Source organism: Nansenia antarctica (genome assembly GCF_963989245.1).
Source record: "Nansenia antarctica genome assembly, chromosome: 1".
Lineage (NCBI taxonomy): Eukaryota > Metazoa > Chordata > Actinopteri > Argentiniformes > Microstomatidae > Nansenia > Nansenia antarctica.
The window spans coordinates 18,851,288-18,868,011 of record NC_137674.1 but is presented as its reverse complement, the minus strand read 5'-3'; the positions used below and the strand labels follow the sequence as shown (position 1 = coordinate 18,868,011).

The following is a 16,724-nucleotide window of genomic DNA, read 5'->3' as shown; positions in this document are numbered from 1 at the left end:
GTGTCATTGAATCTACTTCAGCCGTTCTGCTCCCCGCCTCTGGAACTCTCTGCCACCCAACTTACGCAATATTGACACTCACCACTTTCAAATCTTAAAACACACCTTTTCACAATGGCTTACTTGGTTTGATCTTCTGTATTTTGTTTGTTGTTATATCTGATTTTGCTGTTTTTTTATGTCATTTGCTTTGTTGATTTTAATGTTTTGATATGTTGTTTAAGGGGGTGTTCTCACTAGAACATTTGCTTCACTTGAAACTGAGTTTTAGGATGAGTTCAGGATGTCGTTTGGAGCTGTGAGAACGCGCATTCGAAGTAACTCCCGGAGCAAATACCCGTCGGATGCTCCGCTTGAAAAGGGTGATTTCGCTTCGGTTAGAAACGACGCATCCATCACTTTGCTTCGCTTTTGGTGAGAACGCTGCTCGAGGCAGTCCATAGGAAAACAACAGCTCACGCGTGTTGATCTGGATAAGAGAGGGACAACGGGCAATTCTACATTTTTCTGACCAATCAACTACCACGTCTGTTGCTTCGATTGCGTATGTTACTTCGTTTACATGCTGTGAGAACGCAAATCAGAGAAATTATTAATGCAACAATGTTGCGAACTCATCCACTTGCTCCGGGTCTCGATTCGGACTTTCATGTGAGAACATGACCTTAAACTGTCTTGTAAGGTGTCCTTGAGAGCCTTGAAAGGCGCCCATACATAAAATGTATTATTATTATTATTATTATTACTGTGTTCTCCTCTTGACCTTGAGTTGAGCACAGTTGAGTGAACAGAGCTGGGCCAGACCTGTCATGACTGCTGGTTCGTGGGCCCATCTCGTTCCAGCCCAACCAGACAGAGCAGGGGTGACGCTGCTCAAAGCCTCATCCCAAACCTCCATCTCAGGCTGCATTAGCTATCTACCTGCCCCTTGCAACCGTTGCTCATTCACGGTCCTGGCAGTTTCACTGTCACCTTGGACAGCCAGGGCACGGGAGAGAGAGAGAGCCCTGCAGGAATCCTAACCCCTACTTAAGCTGCACACAAGGAACCAAGTTGAATTGAGAGTGAAGAGTTGAATATACACTGAACAAAAATATCAACGCAACACTTTTGTTTTTGCTCCAGTTTTAGTTTTGGAGTTGAAATCAAAGACCTAAGACTTTTTCTACACACAAAAGGCCTGTTTCTCTCAAATTGTGTTCTCAAATTTGTTTTAAATCTGTGTTAGTGAGCACTTCTCCTTTGCCGAGATAATCCATCCACCTGACAGGTGTGGCATAACCAGATGTTTATATTTTTTGATTACCGTAAGTAACATCAATTTAGTGTTACAGATGTAGAGTTACAGTTTGATGAACAGATGTGAACGGATGCAATCATGTACAGTCGCTTCCCACCCCTCATGTCAACTGACTGAACTGGAATCAGGTCCATATGGCGGCACATTCGTATGCACCAGGTCTGGCCTGCCCCCTCCACTAAGCTAAACGCATTAGCCGCCAGGCGCTGGAGCTGCAGGTGTCCTTCTGGCTTGTTGCCCCACAATGCGGCTCTGTTTTCATCCCACACAGGTAGGAGCAGGACGGCTATGCTGTCATGGGGGCTGTGCTGCACGTACGAAGCAATTTGATCTCTCCAACTGAGGCCATTGGTTGAAGTGGATCTCGGCAGTACTCCCCCCAAAACCCAGGACCCTACATACTCCTGAAATGAGACCACCATCTGTTTGGTTGGCACGGCCAGCGTAGCGCTCGTTCTGAACAAAGCTAGGGCGCTCTCCGGCCTGTCGATTCCTGTCAGTCTCGCGTTCCAGTCGGCTGAACATGCAGCTGCCACTGTGTTGGAAACCAGCGTACTGTATCTGTTTCATTATCCTGCGGAGGATGTGGCACACCGACTCTCCTGTCGTCACACAAGCTTAGTGAGGGCTCCACGCCGCTGTAAGATGTCATTTCTGCTTTTGCTGACTCGCCGTTCAAACCGGTCACGTGACGTCCCCTCAGAGCAATCAGCCTACCAAATCGGTCTCGATGACGAAGGCTTGTGATTTCAACCACATCCCAAGATTCTGGGTTGATGTTTCCAAGAGAGCATGGACACGGGATGCTGGAATATATCTGGAATAATTGCTTCCAAGTCTAAAATAGCTCATTTCTTCTAGTTAGACACATTTTTATGGACATATAATAGTGATTTCTGTCCCGTCCTGGCCACCCCATTGAAAATTGCCTGGCTCCACAACTGCCACAAGGAATATAGGCTTCCGCATTTCTCTCTTGGCAGGAGTTTATACAGCCAGTGTTATGCTGCTGGACGTGCCTTCCCCTGCATGCAATTGTGATGTCATGATCATATTTTGTCTTATGAAAGAATTAGCTGATGTAACATTTCTGTATGCGTTTGTAAATAAAATGAAAATAAATGTTTATTTAGCACACACACAGCCTAAGGTAGCGATGGTAGCAATTTCTAAGATGATAAGCCCTGAAATGTTTCTATTGCTTGACAAAATGTTGGTGCGACCAAATCGTGTGCTGCTACCACCAAATTAAAAGTAAAAAAAAAAAAATCTGTGTGTGTGCGTGCATGCACGTTCTGGAATTCTTAAGAGATCACATGTCTTTCAATAATTTAATACAATGTGTGCACAAGGGAGAGATGTAGCAAAGTAGGAAGGATCTGAAGTTTTAAGCTAAACTACAAGCTGATCTAATGACCTCACTCAACCCTCTCTGACTCAGCCCTCTCTCACTCTGCCCTCTCTCACTCTGTCTCATATCCTGAGTATGGGAACGGCACCTTGACCTTCCAACATTAGCCTCTTGAATGTCTTGATATTTGATGGAATCCATTCTTCCTTCCACCCACACAATATTGCCTGTGCCCCCAGCTGCTACAAAGCATAGGCAAGGTGTTCTTCTCTACAAATGCTTCACCCAATTTTTCTCCAAACATACTTTCTTTGGTTGTGGTAAAAAGTTCCATTTTGGTTTCGGCAGTCCAAAGCACATTGTTCCAATAGGCTTCAGTTCAGGTTTCTCAAGGTTTTCTTTTGCATACTTCAGACGCTTCAGATGCCATGTAGGTCTTTGTTGTTTAAGGTACGCTGTATTGTACTGTGAACAACTAGACCGGTGTCTGCTACTCTTTTTTGTGTGGGTTCTTCTGAGCATTTCTCACCAGATCTCGGGCCATTCTATCTGAACATTTTCTTGGTCTTTCAGATCTTGCCTTGACTTCAATTATTCAATTTATTTTCCATTTTCACAGTGGAAGTGGGTAGTTTGAAACGTTGCAAGAGTTTCTTGTAGCCTTCTCCTTGATGGTGGAAGTGAAGTATCTTGATTCTGACGTCCTTGGACAACTGTTTAGAGGAACCCATGGTTTTTAACACCAGACAGCCACCACAGACGGATACTTTAGAAGGCATGAAGTTACTTCAGAATATATAGTTCAACCCTGGAATTATATTCACTTGACACATTGAAGCTCTAACCAGTATATCACCTTGGTCTGGGCCTTAGTAATAATTTTCTCAAAAGGTAACAAAGAATAATCCAAAAGGGTTCCCAAACCTTTGCACAGGGCCCTTTTCCTTTTTTATCATTTAAAAATTCTGAAAATTTAAAATAAAAAGAATCCTTGCTTTAACATTTGCAGAAAGGTGTCATGTTTAACTTTGTAGCATTTAGAGTTCAGGTTTGCTTTCAATCACTTGGAGATTAATTGTAACAGACATTTAAACCAGGGGTGCCCAAATGTTTGCACCCAACTGTATCTACATTTTATGGCAAGTTGTGCATCGAGAGTAGCAAATCCTCTGGCTTTAATGATATCATCTATGCCCTTAGGTGGTGGTTGTTGTTGTCGTTGTCTTTTTTTTTTGGGGGGGGGGGGGGGGGGGTCAATGTAAAGTATGAGGTAATGTTTTCTACTTTGTTTCGTTTCTTTTATAATGTTGTAATGATGTTTTGGGTCTGTGTTCCAGGTATGGCCTGATCAGCAAACTGAAGAGGATCTTCCTGTGGGTGCTGGCAGTGTACATCGCCATCCCCTTCCTCGTCAAACTCTGCCCGTCTATTCAGGCTAAACTAGTCTTTTTGAATTTCGGTGAGTAAATAAGAAACACACTCAGTTTTCAGTCAGCTCCGGTTGACTCAATTGGTAGATTGGAGAGACTCTTGGAGTTCATTAAGTAGCAAACCAGCACGTCCAGTTTACAGCAGGCTATGTCTTTGTGTGACCCTGCAACAACACGGCTTGCGACTTCAGACGGAGGAAGTTCAGAGAGATGGATGATCCAATACTCAGTCCCCGCTGCCCCCTCCATCTGATAGCCAGTGTGGGGCTGTAACCGTAGAGCAGGAACAGGCAGGATTACACCTAAAACATTGATGAGTCACAAGTGGCCAGGCTGAGGGGGGTCTGTGTGTTACTGAGGTCTGAGGAGGTCTGTGTGTTACTGAGGTCTGAGGTGGTCTGTGTGTTACTGAGAGGAGGTCTGTGTGTTACTGAGGTCTGAGGTGGTCTGTGTGTTACTGAGGTCTGAGGTGGTCTGTGTGTTACTGAGGTCTGAGAGGTGGTCTGTGTGTTACTGAGGTCTGAGAGGTGGTCTGTGTGTTACTGAGGTCTGAGGTGGTCTGTGTGTTACTGAGGTCTGAGGTGGTCTGTGTGTTACTGAGGTCTGAGAGGTGGTCTGTGTGTTACTGAGGTCTGAGGTGGTCTGTGTGTTACTGAGGTCTGAGGTGGTCTGTGTGTTACTGAGGTCTGAGGTGGTCTGTGTGTTACTGAGGTCTGAGAGGTGGTCTGTGTGTTACTGAGGTCTGAGAGGTGGTCTGTGTGTTACTGAGGTCTGAGGTGGTCTGTGTGTTACTGAGGTCTGAGAGGTGGTCTGTGTGTTACTGAGGTCTGAGGTGGTCTGTGTGTTACTGAGGTCTGAGGTGGTCTGTGTGTTACTGAGGTCTGAGAGGTGGTCTGTGTGTTACTGAGGTCTGAGAGGTGGTCTGTGTGTTACTGAGGTCTGAGGTGGTAGTGGTGGTCTAGTGGATAGTGAGTTGGACTTGTGATCGGAAGGTTGTGAGTTCAAATCCCGCCTGAAGCCACACCACTACTAGTGTGCCCTTGGGTAAGGCACTTAGCCCTCAGTTACTCCAGGGGGAATGTCCCTGTAATTCGTAATTGTAAGTCGCTTTGGATAAAAGCGTCTGCTAAATGGCAAAATTATTATTAATTTATTATTAGGTGGTCTGTGTGTTACTGAGGTCTGAGGAGGTCTGTGTGTTACTGAGGTCTGAGAGGAGGTCTGTGTGTTACTGAGGTCTGAGAGGAGGTCTGTGTGTTACTGAGGTCTGAGAGGAGGTCTGTGTGTTACTGAGGTCTGAGGTGGTCTGTGTGTTACTGAGGTCTGAGGTGGTCTGTGTGTTACTGAGGTCTGAGAGGTGGTCTGTGTGTTACTGAGGTCTGAGAGGTGGTCTGTGTGTTACTGAGGTCTGAGAGGTGGTCTGTGTGTTACTGAGGTCTGAGGTGGTCTGTGTGTTACTGAGAGGAGGTCTGTGTGTTACTGAGGTCTGAGGAGGTCTGTGTGTTACTGAGGTCTGAGAGGTGGTCTGTGTGTTACTGAGGTCTGAGGTGGTCTGTGTGTTACTGAGGTCTGAGAGGTGGTCTGTGCACTAAACATAGATCATTCTAATGTAGGCTAACATTCAGGCTAGCCATGCTGGAAAGCGTTTTGGATCTAACCATAGTTAGACCACTGTTGTCCCACTTTGTGATAATGGCATTCAGCAGTCTTTTACTTTTGTACCATACAGCCCCCCCAAAATAAAGCTTTCTAGTCCCACTCAGCGACTCAGGGGATGTTCTTTCCGGAAACCCGAAATGGTTTGCCCCCAGACGCAAGTCTGAAAGTCAGACAGTTGGCAGACAGTCTTTCACGACTAGGAGAGAGGAAGTGAAACTGTATATGTGAGAAGGAAGTGGACGGTGACTTGTGACCATCGTGACTTGCGACCGTGTAACGCTTTAGGCCGGAAAAAGGGGCTTTTATTTCTGGAGCGACTCCAGCAGCCTGGCGGTTTTTGCTGAGTCTGTGTGTACATCTTGACCCTTACCGTACGAAGCCCTCCATAGCCTGGCCCCCCCCCCCCTTACCTGACTGACCTCCTTCTCCCCCACCGCCCTACCCGTACTCTCCGATCCTCATCCACTGTTCCCCTCACCGTCCCACCCTCAAAACACAAAGGCTTTGGAGACCGAAGCTGCACCCCGCCTCTGGAACTCTCTCCCTCAACCACTCAGAGACTCACCCTCCCTCTCCACTTTTAAATCCCACCTCAAAACCTACCTGTTCTCCCATGCATACAACCTCCCCTACCCCTAACCATCTCCCCTAACCCCGCCAGTCCGCCACCCCCCCTCCCCCCCTGGACATGCATACAACCTCCCCTACCCCTAACCATCTCCCCTAACCCTGCCCCCCCCCTGGACATTGCTGTGTTACTGTGTTTGTTAACTCTGTGTTCTATGTGCTCATGTTATCTGTTGCTTGTGGTTTCTGTGTTTTCTGTTTTTCCCATATTGTCAGCGTCTGAGCGCTGGAAAAGCGCTATATAAAAACAATGAATTATTATTATTATTATTATTACCATAGCCTCTAACCAGCACCGACCTCCCCCCTCTCCTCTCCTCTCCTCTCCTCTCCTCTCTACAGTCAGGCTGCCCTACTTTCTGGACCTGAAGAGACCACAGGACCAGGGTCTGAATCACACCATTAACTTCTATCTGCAGCCAGAAGAGGGCATCAACATTGGAGTGTGGTAAGACAAGTCACACACACACACACAATCCTCTCTGCTACCACTATGAGGGAATGACCTATTTGTCTGTGCCCCCCCCCCCACTCCCCCTCTCTCTCATTAGCCCTCTAGCTGACTCTCATAGGCGTGTGATAAAGCCCTCAGCTCAAAGAGAGAGAGAGAGGCTTGCACGCAGAGAGAGAGAGAGAGGCACGCATCCACACACACTCACTCACTCACTCACTCACACACACACACACACACACACACACACACACACACACACACACACACACACACACACACACACACACACACACACACAGACATGCACACACACAGACACACACACCATTGTGGCCTATGATGACTTCTTTTATTTATTTATTTTTTCTTTTTTTAACAATATATTTATTGATTTTCAGTTTGCAAATCACTTCAAATTGTACATTGAATCACAATGTAAAACATGGCAAACATTTGTCACCTTGTTCACCCTCCCACCACCCTATCCCTAACAATTGAATACAGACGTAAACAGAATTTGTAGTCTAACTTAACTAAACAGAAGCACCAAAAAATATATATATACATATATATATAGATAGTAAAAAAAAATATATACTATACAAATAGATAATAATAAGTAATAATGGTGTGCTTTTCAGATGGATGTACAGAATCATGATGCTACCCTCCTCCCTTAGAGCAGGTTACCAACATTGTGTCTTAAGAAATATATAAAGGGTCTCCAGATAGCATCAAAAAGCTTTTAAACATGTCCTGTTGATATTGTCGTACACTTGTTGTTTGTTACTTGTTCTTATTTCCACTTGTTTACCTATTTCTTTTAACCTGCTATAACTTTTGCTCTTTTATTATGTTCTTATATATGTAAACCACGTTGTGACCCCTGGTCTGGGATAGATGCTATAGAAATAAACGTTACTTACTGACTTCCCCCCTGTGTCGTCCCCCCCCCCCCCAGGCACACGGTCCCGGGGCAGATGTGGAAGGAGGCCCAGGGGCGGGACAGGGAGTGGTATAACTCCGCCCTCCAGTCCTCCCACCCAGTCATCCTCTACCTGCACGGCAACGCAGGAACACGGTGAGGCCCCCCCCTCCACCCCACAACTGGACTGTTCCCCCCCCCCCCCCCACTGTCATCACAAGCATCTGCCCTCAATCTTACTATTTGTTACCATAGTAAGGCATATATGAACTTGTACCATGTACCATAGTAAGGCATATACAGTGCAGTGTTTCCTCTACATGCATTTCATCGTGGCGGACCGCCACGATGGAATTTCCTCCGCCACCATTCAGATTTCTCAACCCCCAAAAAAAAATATGATTTAGGCCGCTTTTCAGACCTTCACAGCGCTAGACACACCCACAAGCGCTGAAACTGGACCAGTCCGTGTGTGTCGCGAGTATTGAACTTGAGGCTGCGTTCGTAAATTCGCTCTGAGAGCCCCGGAGCGCACACTGGGTTCAACGTCATAAAGGGACCAAGTCATTTGATTGGACAAGAGGCATTCCGTGAGTGCTGATCAGATTTCCAGAGCGTATTTACGAACGCGCCCTGGCTGTCACCCGAACACCGCGAGCTAGCGTAGTGTAGTGTAGTATAGGATGCGTAGTGTAGTGTAGTGTAGGATGGAGAGAGAGAGGAGAAGCCTCTCTATGTGTTACCTATGTCCAGTGTACTAGAACCACTCTAACAGGAGTGTTTGTCCGTGAATAACACCGGCTATGCCCGGGGTAGAAACACAAGACTATAGCTGGATAAGGTCTACAGGTCTACACGGTCATTTTAAGCCGTCGACCAGCCCTCTACGACCACGGGAAGTCATGTTAAAAGTGAAGATACTTCTGTTAAACTAAGCTAAGCTAAACATCGCTAATCGCTAACTCCCTCCTGGGCTTAAAGTGACAAGTAATAACGTTGTGAAAAAAAACGTCAGATCAGTGTTTTTGTTTTTATTGACAACGGAATTACATGCTGGAAAAACATGCAGACACAGACAATAACTCTGCTGCGCGCGCGCGGTCAGCACTACCCGCCACCATTGTAACAATTCCTGGAGGAAACACTGCAGTATGTCCTCCGGTGGTGTTCTACCAGTCTGTGTGTTTGTTGTTTGTTTTCACCCTTCGTCTGGTTAACCACCTCCTCCGTCCTGTCTCTTTCAGAGGAGGCGACCACAGAGTTCAACTCTACAAGGTGAGCGGGTCGATACGTTGGCTTAACGGACCTGTCTCTAAGCCACGCCCCTTTGAAAACTTGATTCAATGGCGGGAGTTGGCTAATTTCTGATTTCTGATTTACCACAGCAACACCACGTGTTTTTTTAAAGATGACAATAATATTTAGTCTAGAAATGTTTCACCATCAGATATCGGCGAGTTGTTTGTCCGAGTTTTCGGCCTGTCGTGACTTTTTCTGTGATATGATTGGACAATTTCTATTTTGGGGAGTGGCTTAGCGATAGGTCCATTGATCTGCTTTCATTCTGATAATTAGACCTCAGAGTTGATTTTATTTTGATTGTATTATTTCTGCCTTGCAGGTCCTGGGCTCGCTAGGCTACCATGTAGTCACATTTGATTATAGAGGTCAGTAGAGTTTCACTAGCGTCTGCTACTGTTTACATGGACAACCATCACACACCTTGTACTTCCTGGTACGTACTCCTGGCCCAGTCTGTCCCCAGGCATGGTAACAAACCAGATGACTGTGTGTGTGTGTGTGTGTGTGTTCCAGGTTGGGGTGATTCAGACGGCAGCCCGTCAGAGAGAGACATGACGTCAGACGCTCTGTTCCTGTACCAGTGGGTGAAGCAGCGGGCGGGGGGCCGAGCCCTCTACGTCTGGGGCCACTCTCTAGGAACAGGGTAGGAGCAGCTCTGTCACTGTGATGCTGTCATCTCTAGATCTCATCTCAACATCCAAACGTCAGAGTAGCTCAACTATGGATTATGTAATATGCATCAAGTATTATTATAAACCACAAAAGTAGAAAAGGACACAAAAACAAAAAGTGCTACCTCTGACGTCTTTGAGTACTGTGTGTAGAGTGATGTATTGTTATTTGTAAATCGTGACGTTAGAATTACAAGGTTCTATCTCCATTGAGTTTTTTACATAATCTGATCCATTAGGTGTTTATTAATGCCTGTGTGGTGGTATTTTTAAAATGTTGACATTTTTGAGTTAGTAATTAATCAAAATACAAAGGTTCCATCTCACAAAACATAATGGAATGTAAAAACTTTGACGCTCAATATCTCTGAACTGCCCTAAACGGAGATAGAACCTTATAATTCTAAGCTCACGAAATGTATCTACAGTATGTGTAGACTCATGATTAGATATGTGTGTCTGTTTTCAGAGTGGCCACTAACCTAGTCAGACGTCTGTGTGACCGAGGTAAGCGTCCTCTCTCTCTCACACGGTTGAATGCACTGTTCAATAAATAATACATTACTTATTCATTTTTAAATGTAAAATATCATACAAACTCCTCAGAATAGTCAAATGTATTACCGTAGTTAAGGTTTACAAAGTCTCACATCCCTTTTAAAGCAATACAAAATAGACAGCAATATTCTTCAACAAATATATTTAAAATTTAAATAATAATTGATACCACTTTCACAGTGTCGTTAGGGGTAGAGCAAGAGAGCAGTGTGTGTGTGTGTGCGTGCGTGCGTGCGTGCGTGCGTGCGTGCGTGCGTGCGTGTCAACCCTGGGTTTTAGGTTTGCGAGTGCCATACACATGTCATTGTCCGAGTCTTCGGAAATTCGCCCCTGGCCTAACACACACACACACACACACACACACACACACACACACACTCACACACACACACACACACACATCTCATGGGAACTTCTCCTATGGACTGAGGTACTCGTTGACAGTGGAGTGGAGTGGTTGTGACCTCATTGGCCCTGAGGCTCAACACCACTCAGACACACAGGGACGGCTCCTCTAACAGAGGCAGCTCAAGTGTCTAAGGGCCTGAATCTTTCACACCACATAGACTAGGTTACAGAGCAGCTAGACATAGACTAGGTTACAGAGCAGCTAGAAGTCTGACTGTTCACACCACATAGACTAGGTTACAGAGCAGCTAGAAGTCTGACTGTTCACACCACATAGACTAGGTTACAGAGCAGCTAGAAGTCTGTCTGTTCACACCACATAGACTAGGTTACAGAGCAGCTAGAAGTCTGACTGTTCACACCACATAGACTAGGTTACAGAGCAGCTAAAAGTCTGACTGGTCACACCACATAGACTAGGTTCAGGGGTGCAGTTTTTACCTCAAAATAGGTCATCCACGTGAATCGTGTAAATCTGAAAAAAAAACTTATTTTTGGGCGGGGGGGTCTAAGTCTCATCCAAGTCACATGATGCGCGGCCTAACTAATCTTCCTGTCTGCTAAACTCCACTGCTGTTGAAATAACTTTTAGCTTCAGGGAGCTAGGTACAATTCCAGACAGCGTGGAGAACACAGCCACAGTAAACAGTTTTAGAAGTAATTCTGCAGGTGTTAAGGGTCAGGACTGCTGCTACTTACATGCGCATCATTGTTAGACCACCGTTAGTGCTAGCGATATCCATTTAGCACCATTAGTGCTAGCGATATCCATTTAGCACCATTAGTGCTAGCGCTCTCCCCCTGTCAACATTTTTCTCCTCTTAGGTTAGCTTTCTTCGTTTTGAGGAAAACACACATTTTTGTCCCCTTTTTGGGCCATCACCAGTTTGCACCCCTGAAGTTACAGAGCAGCTCTTAATCTGACTGTTCAAGACACTTACCCCCATGTAATGTTCTTTGCATTTATTGTAGTTGTTCTTTGTCTTTGCTGAAGCTCTTTCTCATTGAAATGACATTTCTCTATTTCTCCAGGTACGCCTCCTGACTCATTAATCTTGGAGTCTCCATTCACTAACATAAGAGAGGAGGCCAAGAGCCACCCTTTCTCAATGGCAAGCATCCCCCCCGTAACCCTAGATCGCTTAGTCACGCTGAGGTTTCATCATATTTCATTTGATGCCGTATCGACGTGTCCTTAACCTGCTGTGTATCACGGCTTCTCACAGGTCTACAGATACCTACCAGGATTTGACTGGTTCTTCTTGGATGCCATATCGGCCAATGACATCCGGTTCGCCAGCGACGAGAAGTAGGTTGAACCGGGCTCTCTCGATTGCCGTAGGGTTCCGGTATTTCAAAACGTTTTAATCTAGATCAGAATGATCCGGATTATTTTCTTTCTTTTTTTGCAATCTTTTTCTGATCTATCTGGCTATTTTGGGGAATCAGCGACCTGATCTGATCCTGGATCAGCAAACAAATGATCTGGGATCAGAATGAGATCGATGAAACGTTTTGAAATACTTCACGGGCCCTGTTGCTGTTTATAGTACTGAGTGAGATATCTCTCAGGAAGGGCCAGAAGACAACTGTAGGTGTCACTGGCAGACCAGAGGACATGCATTCATCTGCATTCATCTCTACTGAAACACATTCATTTGACAATGATTGTTCGTGACACCACCGAATGTCTTTTACCAAGCACTAGTACTCTAGTACAGTCTAGGGCTGTAAAACTGCAGCCAGTCCACGCCTGTTCTCAGAAGGACTCTGAGACCCGTCTCCTCTCCCCCCCTCTCAGTGTGGACCACATCTCCTGTCCAGTGCTCATCCTGCATGCTGAGGATGACACCGTTGTGCCGTTTCATCTGGGGAAGAAGGTAACTGTCATTCTATCCTAATTGCTGTTATCTTTTTTTTTTAATCAAGTTTTTTTTATTGAGTTTTTATTGGGTTTCAGCATAGACATGGACAGAACATCATAACTACATCTTAAATGATAAAACAAAGGGTAAAGAAACATAGCATAACCCCTAAACAGAGGGGTAGAAAAGTGAAAAGGAAAAAAGTAAGAAAAAAGGGAGAAAATAAGAAGTCTGGAGGTGTTTCAATAAACATGTTACTGGTAATATATTCTGAATGGGTATTCAATTAGAAGGTGTCACGTTTCATAGAAATGTTACATTTTTTCCAGTATTTTTCAAATATATATTTTGAGATTTTTTTTTAATCTTAACCTTGTCACACAAGCCTCTTCTCGCCCTCCTTTTTCTGAGAATATACAGTGCACTTTACAATGATCAGCTGTTGTCTTGGCAAGACTCAATGTCATGACTGCCAAATGCATAAATAAAGTTGACTTTAAAAAAAATGAGATACCTCATTCTTGAGAGAAAGAGATTACCTTGAAAAATTAAAGAACGGAAAGGTTGCATAGAAATGATTCAACAATGTTCAAACAATGTGTGCCCAGGAACAATTTTGTAGGTTTAACAAAGCAGTGTAACCTTCCAAGTATCAAAAGATTATAAATAAAAAAGGAATTCACTGGAACCCTGGCACCTTCTCTGTCGTACAGAACAATCATTGTTCACTCATCGGGCTTTCACACCGCCAAGGAACCGCTCCGGGTCGCGTTCGCGAACCAAGTCTGGAACCGGCCGGCGTGTTCAGACCGGAAATAAATTGGTTCGGAGCCTGAAAAGTTGGTTCGCAGCGGGAACCACAAAAGTAGAACCGTGACGTCGTCAGTGGGTGTGTCATATTCTAGGCTGCAGAGACCAGCAAGAAGGAAGTAGACAAAATGTAATCTAATCTAAATCTAATCATCATTAGTGATCACAAAAACTATCAAAAGTATCATCATTCTCTCTATCTTCCTCACATGCTCAGAAAACACACACACACACACACGCACACACGCGAACGCAAACTTCGTAAGCCGTTTCTATCCCAGTAATGGAGCAGCTGGTTAGTAAGAGAACGTGTTTAGAAAGTGTCTTTTGTTTTGTTTTTTTCATAGAAAATAGTGTTTATTTCAGATACTGTAGTGGAAGATATTATCCTCATTTCCAGTGAAGTAGCCGCCATCTTGTTGTGACATTTTAGTTTATCTCGCCCCTTCGTCACCCAATGTTTATGATGCTGATGGTTCCGGTTACACTGGTATGAACGCGGGCTGGTTCACCAGACAGCACCAAGGTTCGGAGGCTCCAGAATGGGAACGGTTCCTTGGCGGTGTGAAAGCCCCATCATTGTCCCTGTCCATCTCTACTCTTATTCCTCAATTGAACTAAATTAATTTAATAATTTTAATAATTTTGCCATTTAGCAGACGCTTTTAATCCAAAGCGACTTACAATTACGAATTACAGGGACATTCCCCCTGGAGTAACTGAGGGCTAAGTGCCTTACTCAAGGGCACACTAGTAGTGGTGTGGTTTCAGGCGGGATTTGAACTCACAACCTTCCGATCACAAGTCCAACTCACTATCCACTAGACCACCACTACCCCACTACCTCAATGTCATGACTGCCAAATGCATAAATAAAGTTGACTTTTTAAAAAATTAGATATACCTCATTCTTGAGAGAAAGAGATTACCTTGAAAAAAAAACTCTGTTGTTTGTGCTTGTCCCTCTCCCTCTCCCCTCAGCTGTACAACATCGCTGCCCAGTCCAAAAGCCTGAGTGGCCACAAGGTCCAGTTCATTCCCTTTCCTGCCACACTGTGCTACAAGCACAAGTTCATCTACAGGAGTCCAGAGCTGCCCCACATCCTCAGGTACAGCAGCTGTAGACGGTAGCGTTCACATTACATTTACATTACATTTACATTTTTGGCATTTAGCAGACACCTTATTCCAAAGCGACTCACAATTAATACATTTGACTAAGCAAGTGAATCATCAATCCACCAGTCGTAGCAGGAAGAGTAATCTAGCTCAGGCCCGGGGCCATTGGCAGTCTCCGTGATAGAAGGAAAACCTTTTTATATATATATATATATATATATATATATATATATATATATATATAGAGAGACACTGGAGAAACAGAGAAACAGTACAAGGGGGACACAGTAACAGGGGAACAGCAGTAGAAGTCTTGGGGTTCACAGTAAAGGGGAAAAGCGGGCCGTGTCGGCCCAGTGTGTCCTAACGTAAGACCCAGCTGAGCAGCCGTTAACACATCTACTGTAGAGCAGCTACTGGGTTAATTTTGGCTTTTTAGTGGTTTAGTCTTGGTTTTAGGACGAAGCTGCACATTGGTTCTGGTCACATTTAGTCATTTCTGTCCTTCTTGGTTCTGGTCTAGTTTTGGTTGAAGAAGACAGGCTTTTTAGTGTGGTTTTGGTCTACAAAAGCTCAAGTCAAGTTTTCGTCGATTACTAGGGCTAGACTAAAATGTTTAGCAGTTTTTGTGGACTGAAACTGCACTGGAATGTTTTCAGTTTGTCAATTGGAACTGGACTGGAACTAAGAAGTATGGAGGCGACTGGGTGTGACTAGAACTGGTGTGCATCTTCGTCTTAAGACTAGGGTTGGGTACCGAAAATCGGTACCGGTAGGTACCGGTTACTTTACATTCGGTATGTACCCGTACCGAATCGCAAAGGAGATTTCGGTACCTCATTTCGGTACTTTTGTGTCCGGTGTCATGCAACAGTCAACCACACGTGACTTGAGTCGTGACGTGACATCGCCTGTTAAATTTCCAATCAGTGCGTGTCGTGGTAGTGAGGTGAGCAGTTGTGTTGAGAACTTAAGAAGAGTGAGTTTATAGTAAGTGTAGTAATATAGTTAGTGATTGTATTATTGTATTATTATTATTATTATTATTATCATCATCATAATCATAATAATATTATCGAATTTCGCTAGCTAGCCTAGCTACGAGGTCACCGAGAATGCCGAAGGCCCTAATGAAGCAGCGTTCTAAAGTGTGGCTGCATTTCACCCGACTCGACGAAAACAACGCGAAGTGCTCAAAATGCTTAAAATCCTTCGCACTTTATCGCTATTATGGCGATGTGCTGTGCCTATGGTGTTCCTCAGTCCAGCGGCAGTCAAATGCCGGTAGATTCGTGTCTTGCTCTCTCAGCACCGCTTCCTGGTTGACGACTCCCGTTGACAGCGGGGGGAGAGAAAAGTTTTACCAGGGAATTCGCTCCGCGCTGTGTCGTTCAGTTTCAGGTAAAGTGACGTGAAAACAATATTTGTTTACTTTATGTTTATAAATCTGTGCCATTAGACAATTATGTCAAAACAAAAAAAAAGTCAAAATGACAATAAAAAAGTCAAGAGAGGTGTCGTATTTTGCCAGAGAAGGCAAATATGCTGATCTTTTTGCAAAATAATTGCTGAGGTGGGAGTTTTATTTGTTATTTGAGTGTATATTTAACTGTAATATTATATATATATATATATATATATGTATATTGTGCCTCAGTCAGCAGGAGTTTTATTTTCATTTATTTTAATTTGAGTGTATATTTAACTAATAATATTGTGCCTCAGCAATAAAAAAGTGAAAAGCTGTTTAATGTTGTCGACCGTGTTATTATTATATATATATATATATATGTCATTTTTAAAAATCAAAAGTACCGAATTAAGTACCGTTTTGGTACCGGTACCGTTTTTAAAGTATCGGTTAGGTACCGGTACCGGATAAAACCCAAACGATACCCAACCCTACTTAAGACTAAGTGACTAGAAAGCCTGCCAAAATTAACACAACGAGTGAAGCAGTGGAGTTTTTATGACCAGGGATGTAGTGATGGAAAAGAAGGTGGGTGAACAGCACTAGACCCTCTCCATCCTCTCCCTGCAGTTTGTGCGTGTATTCGTGCGTGTGTGCGTGCGTGCGTTTGCGTGCATTCTTCACTGGAGAAAATGCGGAATGTAACGCTGACGTTAAAATGCATAATCTGTCCATGTGGGTAAACACGACGGTTTTAAGGTCTGTAAACGGTTGACATTGAAGCGAGGTTTTGTTCCAAGCATAACTCATATAACATAACTTTTTGTGTTTTTG

At 44.3% G+C, this 16,724-nt stretch overlaps 1 protein-coding gene across 1 annotated transcript in view; it reads left to right on the top strand.

Moving 5' to 3' along the window:
• abhd12 (abhydrolase domain containing 12, lysophospholipase) overlaps window positions 1-16,724 on the top strand; it is a 29,154-nt gene that overhangs the window by 9,572 nt on the left and 2,858 nt on the right. The window contains exons 3-13 of the mRNA XM_080539187.1: window positions 3,989-4,110; window positions 6,710-6,815; window positions 7,783-7,902; window positions 8,991-9,021; window positions 9,368-9,413; window positions 9,562-9,691; window positions 10,189-10,226; window positions 11,718-11,797; window positions 11,912-11,994; window positions 12,487-12,565; window positions 14,342-14,469. Of these exons, the coding sequence (XP_080395313.1) occupies window positions 3,989-4,110; window positions 6,710-6,815; window positions 7,783-7,902; window positions 8,991-9,021; window positions 9,368-9,413; window positions 9,562-9,691; window positions 10,189-10,226; window positions 11,718-11,797; window positions 11,912-11,994; window positions 12,487-12,565; window positions 14,342-14,469 (963 nt within the window). The remainder of the gene's footprint in view (window positions 1-3,988; window positions 4,111-6,709; window positions 6,816-7,782; window positions 7,903-8,990; window positions 9,022-9,367; window positions 9,414-9,561; window positions 9,692-10,188; window positions 10,227-11,717; window positions 11,798-11,911; window positions 11,995-12,486; window positions 12,566-14,341; window positions 14,470-16,724) is intronic.